The sequence below is a fragment of the Cydia amplana genome, chromosome 1 (genome assembly GCF_948474715.1).
Source record: "Cydia amplana chromosome 1, ilCydAmpl1.1, whole genome shotgun sequence".
Lineage (NCBI taxonomy): Eukaryota > Metazoa > Arthropoda > Insecta > Lepidoptera > Tortricidae > Cydia > Cydia amplana.
In genome coordinates this window covers 16,034,184-16,040,839 of record NC_086069.1, presented here as the reverse complement: position 1 = coordinate 16,040,839, position 6,656 = coordinate 16,034,184, and the positions used below count along the sequence as shown (strand labels likewise).

The following is a 6,656-nucleotide window of genomic DNA, read 5'->3' as shown; positions in this document are numbered from 1 at the left end:
TGATATTACGTTAGTTTGATTTGGTAGTTGTATTTTATAATTGTTGGTGTATTATTATTATTTTTTTGCTTGTATGTAAATTCAATGTTGACGTGTAAAAGTGCCCTTGTGGCCTATTTGTTAAATAAATGTTGAAGTTTGAAGTTCGGATCGTCTCAACCGACACCTGAAGGTTGAAATTAAAACCGAAAACTTACTTCCCTGTACTGAACATAATGTATGCAGAATTGACTATAGGGGGGCCCAGAGCATTGCACTGCCTAGGGGCCCCGACACGCTTAATCCGGCCCTGGGCTTAGGCGCTCCTAAACGGAAATAAATAAAACAGAAAGTGATGTACTTATAACCTTGTGTTATTTACTAAACTAAATTTACCGGCATGAAGGCTTTTTAAACCCGTAATACCTTCTTGAAGGTACATTATTAAAAAACGACAAGGTACTAAACGTTCGGCCGGCCTTACCAAATTTTTAGAATTACATTTTTAGTTCACTCATCTCATAAAAAATATTCAAAGCAAATCAGTACATACCATAAAAACAATCGAGCAGGTACCTCAAAAGTGCCTTAAACTAACTGCATACTCGATATAGAAGACCCAGAAGGAGTGTGTGTCCTTGCCAAGGATAGGATACCTGACATTTAAAGACCACTTAAGAATTAGGGCATCTACTTTAGAAAGCATACGAAATTAATACTTTTAAATTTAAGTTGAAACAAATATTTTTTTCCTAAATATATACTACTATAGACACTAAACAACTAATTTCGCGGGACAATTGAATTTGAATGTATGCCGACGGATTTAATGCTCCTCTGCAGGGATGTTGCGGATGCAGATTTTTTGACATCCGCGGATGCGGATGCGGATGTCAATATTAGGTACTTAGAAAACGTCAAATATTACATTTTTAGTTTTTTTTTATTAAAAAAAAAACGAAACGTTTAGTATTTGAGCAAGAATATAGGTGCGTTATATTTAATAAACAGTAACTTGGCCGACTTTTCTGGATCTAGACGATTTCGTTATAGGTAATGACGAAATTACCTAGCACTTACGCCGCCGCTAAGACGTTCTTGTACCGACTTGTTTGACATCCGCATCCGCATAAGCTCCGCATCGATTTCATGCGGATGCGGATGCAGATGCGGATGTTGAAAATAATGCGGAAGTTCCGCGGTTGCGGATGCGGATGTTCGCAACATCCCTGCTCCTCTGTATGAACAAAAGCCTGCATATATATATATGTAGTATAGTGTAGTACCTGTTAAATATAACAGGTAGTGTCCGACCGAAGGTTCGGTTTCGGTTTCGGTTTCGGCCAGTTTCGGCCAAAAAATCATGTTTCGGCTGTAGTTTCGGTTTCGGCCAAAAAACGGCCGAACATTTCGGCCGGGCCGAAACTTACGAAATGGTACTTCGGACAAAGACCAAAAGTTGGGGAATAAGTAGGACAACAATATGAATACCTACATATACTGATTCATGTATATTAGGTACAGACATTAATTGGTTTATTATAAACAGGCCTCGGAGTTTTTTTAGCACGGTAAGACTAAGGAGAGCTATGGAGTCTTTGTTAACATTAAAATTAAATTCATACTCATACTCATCCTCATTAATTAAGTTCGTCCGAATCGTTTTATAAATACTTAGACTACTTATATGTAATTAATTCTGTTTACATATATTTAATTAAATGTTATATTATAAAAAAGTAATAATATGTATATGTGTATGTTAATATTATTATATTACCCATATTGCATGTCTTAAGTACTTTTTTAAGTGATAGGCCACTTATGATTAAACCTCTTTACCTAAATATGTGTATGAGTAAATCAGATGTCACATTATGTCATGAATATATAGTTACGTATTTCGTTATTGTGATGATCGCTGATATTTATTAGGTCTAGAGCTGTACATAATTTACTTGTACTTAATTAATGAGGATGAGTATGAGTATGAACTTAATTTTAATGTTAACAAAGACTCCATAGCTCTCCTTAGTCTTACCGTGCTAAAAAAACTCCGAGGCCTGATTATAAAACACAATTCCACTAATGAGGGCGCCACTGGACGGTTGACGCAGTCATAAGAGGCTGTCAATACCTATAAGTGAATGAGATAGCACTGTCGCATGTTACTGGGCCCTGGGCAAGATAATAATAAGAAAACTAGCCTCACTTTTTACCTCAATTTACCATTGGTTTGTGTTCCACATGTCCTCTACTTCAGCTTAGCCGTTGCCTCGCTGCGCCATGCTCGGCCTGCGGTCTCGCTTTTGAATACAATGGACATTGGTTGGAGTCTGTGCTCAACTACTTATCCTGAAGCCTTAAGCACGGCTTTGACTTCGCATGAAAGTTCGCCTCATTGGGGCACTTCGGACTTTTCGGCCCAGGTGAAGATCGGTACCCGGCCTTGCGATATTGTTAACAAAAAATTTCGCGCTCGCTGCGCTCGCGTTTTTGGTTGACCCTGTGCCTACAATTCTACATGTTAGCTTGACTGGTGAATGAATAGAGTTAGACCAAGAAAATTCTGCAATGATTTTGATAGCATACGCTGTGCAACTAGTGCAAATGTTATTTATACCTTCGTCATAATTTCATAAAAGTTTTGACGTTTAAAATAACACTTGCACTGCGTGTGTTATCAACTTATCAAAATCGTTGCAGAATTATCTTGGTCTAACTCTAGTAATTTTCATAAAAAACTGCTTAAGTAACATCAATTTCAAGGACATTGGGTGTTGACAGCCCCATAATATGTGTGTAAAAGCGGTTTTATGACATTTTTTCAACGATTTTAACAAGTCTACAAAAGTTTCGGTTTCGGTTTCGGTTTCGGCCGAAACTAGAGCCAAAGCCGAACATTCGGTTTCGGTTTCGGCAAAAAAACATGTTTCGGTCGGACACTAATAACAGGTAGCTATTTCAACTGTAGCTGGTCAACCAAATCTTGTCAGTAAAAAAAGGCGCGATATTCAAACTTTCTATGGGCCGATATCCCTTCGCGCCTACATTTTTCAAATTTGCCGCCTTTTTCTACTGTCAAGATCTGGTTGACCAAGTATAAGTGGTAATAGGAAGCTAGATTTTTTTTTCACATAAGTAGTAAGTACTTGTACAATTATGAAATCACTATAAGTATTTAGAAATTTTGGAATAAAATTCGAGAACCCTTTTTAACTACATTTTTTCCATATGTAGTACCTAGTTTAAAACCAGTGCTTAAAACCCTAATTTTAAATTTTATGCATTTTAATTTTAGTATTTTTAATTTTATTAGGGCTTTTTATGAATCTTATAGAAGGTGGAAAATATGTCTATTTACAATCAAAAGAGTTAAAGAGTTGGACCAAGCTAACTCTGCATGGCATTTGCTAAGACAAAATGTCACCATAAACATCAAATTTGAAGAGTTAGCTTAGACGGACTGTATTCATTAAATTCAATTTCGCATCCACAACAAGCATGCCAGTCCATTACTAATATTTTGTAAGTTGTAGGCATATATTCCTTAAGTATGTCTGTCCATCACTATTGGTGTTAAGCTGTGTTTTGTGGATGTAGATATTCAGTATGTAAAGAATGTTAATCATATGAGACCTATAAACTCAATATTTCTGATATTTTCGCCATAATTTGTGTACTGTATTGGCAGATTTTAATACTGGATTAACTGGATATCTCATATATTCAGATAATAGTTTGTAATTGACATCTGAACTCTCCTTTTAAGTTAATTAATCTGATGATAAAACAAGAAAACTTACAAGTATTCAAAGGTATTTGTTGCTAGGCCTACTTTAACACATTGTGTGCCTGGAACCCGCTCGGCGTGATAGACAACATAAAACTTCATAAAACATTTAGAAAACACTCTGAAACTGCACCTTTAAGACCCACATAATCACTTCTTGTAATAAAAAGATAAACTACCTATACATTTAATGTTTTGAATAAAGTTAGTTCAGTCAATGCCTTGGGAACTAACCACTGTCTAACCCAATAAGTCACATTTAGTACTAAGTTTCTCTAAATTTGCAACTTACTATGCTAATTTGATTGGGTAAACCAAGCTAGCATTCAGCATGATTTGTACACGCTAAGAAAGACATTGTGGCCTTGCCTCTACATACAAATATTAGGAGCCATGGTCTGGTTCCTGTTCTTCTGTGGACATGGTCCTCGGAGGAGCAGAGTGGTTCAACTGTGAGAATACTTCTTTTTCTCCTAAAGCTAGCGGATCAGGCTGGGCATCAGAAGATGGAGCATAAACCATCATGGGGGATGGGGATGCTGGACGCACGGTGCCTGTTCCGCCTGTAGCCTCCTGCTCCTCCAAGAACCTGTCCATATAATCTGTATGCCCTGGATGAAGAGTATACTTTTTCTTCTCTAACCTAGCTTTGTTAGCAAATATATCGTGTCGTTCTGTCTTCTTCCATATATAATAGAACTGTACCAGTTCACCAACAGACCGAGTTCTTACTTTGTTTTGCCTTATCAGGTGAAAATCTTTACCGTGAGCTTTGAGGCCATTTTCAAAATTACGGCATTCTTCTTCAGACCACAAGCTGGCATGTGCTGGGGTTTGGGCAGAGATGCGCCGCCGCCGGAGAGCCTCCTCCACATTGTGACCACACTGCTGCAATAGGAACAGGGCCTCTTCGTCATCCCGCAGCTGCTTCCCTCTAGGCACTGCTTCAACTCCACTGCCACAATTTAATGCAGTAATCTTCTTCATATAATCTTCAATAACATTTTCCTCTAGGACAGTAGGGTTCCAGAGCAACTTATCCTCATTTTCATATGGTAGTGCATCATCATAGCTACACAAGCCCTCTGGAATGCCTGCTTGGAAATCACTACCAACCATTATAGTTTTCTTCCAATCATCTTCATCGGGGCTGTAGTCATAGTCTTCTTCTTCTTCTGAGGGGGGCCGGGAGCCGGAGCGCAGGCATCTTGTCGCCTCAGGGCTTGCTGTCTCTGTGTAAAGCTGCTGCAGTTCAGACTCCGGCTTCTCTACTTCTTCAGGAATGGGCTCAGGTATAGGTTCGGGTGCTGGCTTGTCCATATTCTTGTCCAAGCCGTACAAGGCTAGCAACTCGTCCAAAGGCATGTCCCCTTCACGTTGCAGGCTATTCAACTCCGCCTTAGGATCCTGTTGCTCCCCTGCCGCCAACGCTTCCTCTTCCTCCAACGTGCGCTCGTCGTCGAAGTCATTCACCATCATATCAACAGTAGGCTCGAAGAGAGACTTGTCGCTCCCCACGTCCATACTGGCATCGTGTTCGCTTACACTGGTCACCAGCGCGCAATCAGTCATGACTACAGCCACCACAGACCAGCAGTGCCGCCAAAGATCACATCACAATAACATTCTCGCTAACTTTGAATTCTACAGCTGTCTCATAACTACAGTACACTACTCAAGCGTATAAAATATACCGATATAATAACATTTAATGCTAATTTTAATGCGAAATACTATAAACCAAACAAAAATATTTTGACACCAAATCGTCCATGGCTGACATTAAATGTTGCCACTTGCCAGGCTTAAGTTTTGTACCATTCATGGTTGTAAAAAAAGCTAAAGCTGTGTCCAGACGGGCTGGGCAAATCGACCGATTTGATCAGGAAAATAATTAGCGCCAATCTCATCTAGCGTCCACACGTACACAATTTAATCATCAATTTGCATTCTATAGATACTACATAACTTCGTATATTGGCATTTTTGTGTCCGTACCTGCTGATTTGATCGGGGAATCAAATTGGCGTTTGCGTCCGCACGGCCTGATTCGATCGGACAATTTCATTAAATTGGCGAAAAATTGTCTCGTCTGGACTCCATTTAAGGCATGACCGAACCCTCTCTTCTCAAAGCATCATTTTCTACTAAAAAGAACGAATCCAAACACATGGCAGCATTTTTGGTAGAAAAGCGCCCAACAAATTTGATTGCGCCCATTGAAGTATTGCGCCCAAAGAGTAAAGTAAGTATATAGGTGGTTTCAAACAAGACTAAACGAAAAAGTAATGCATGATCTGTTTTGACATCACTTTTGTGGGGCCATTTTTGGCGGCTGATTGGGTATCCAGTTCTTTATACTATATCAATGGATTCAACAGTTTAATGATTAGACTGTTTCTTAATTCGCCAATTTCCGTTTTTGCCAGTTTCACTAAATTGTCAGAGCCCCTATTAAGCCAGTTTCTTGAGTCGCAAACTTCCTTATTCCTCAATTATCTTAAGTTGTCAGTTTTGCTATTTCGTCATTTTCCTAATCCGTTACTTTCCTTGTTCATCTGATAGTTTAGTTTGTCAGTTTTCCCATCTCGTCATGTTTATGATTTGCTACTTTTTTGGGGTTCCGTAGTAAACTAGGAACCCAGCTGTTTTTAAGGCGATACAAGACATATTTTTGTACTCAGCTAAAAGTCACGAAATGTATGTTTAATATTTTTAAACCACATTGCCGTATTCTTTTTAAAAAAACATAGTCATGTCTTATTTTACACTAAAACTGATGGAATAATAAATAAATATTAAATAGCCTTTGTCTCTTGCTACTTGCCACACGACCCTGAAATCACCTTGTATATTTGATACACCGAAACACGACTATAAGACC

The 6,656-nt window shown here is 38.7% G+C and overlaps 1 protein-coding gene across 1 annotated transcript; it reads right to left on the bottom strand.

Annotated features, from left to right (window-relative positions):
• Positions 1–3,882: 3,882 nt before the first annotated feature.
• Positions 3,883–5,561, bottom strand: LOC134649044 (mesoderm induction early response protein 1). The gene has a single exon (XM_063503753.1). It carries the CDS (start codon positions 5,342–5,344, stop codon positions 4,157–4,159), a length of 1,188 nt encoding a protein of 395 aa, XP_063359823.1. The 5' UTR covers positions 5,345–5,561; the 3' UTR covers positions 3,883–4,156.
• Between the last annotated feature and the right edge of the window lie 1,095 nt (positions 5,562–6,656).

Excerpts from the sequence above, each read along its gene's own strand:
- LOC134649044 (XM_063503753.1), bottom strand. The coding sequence starts at position 5,344 with ATGACTGATTGCGCGCTGGTGACCAGTGTAAGCGAACACGATGCCAGT.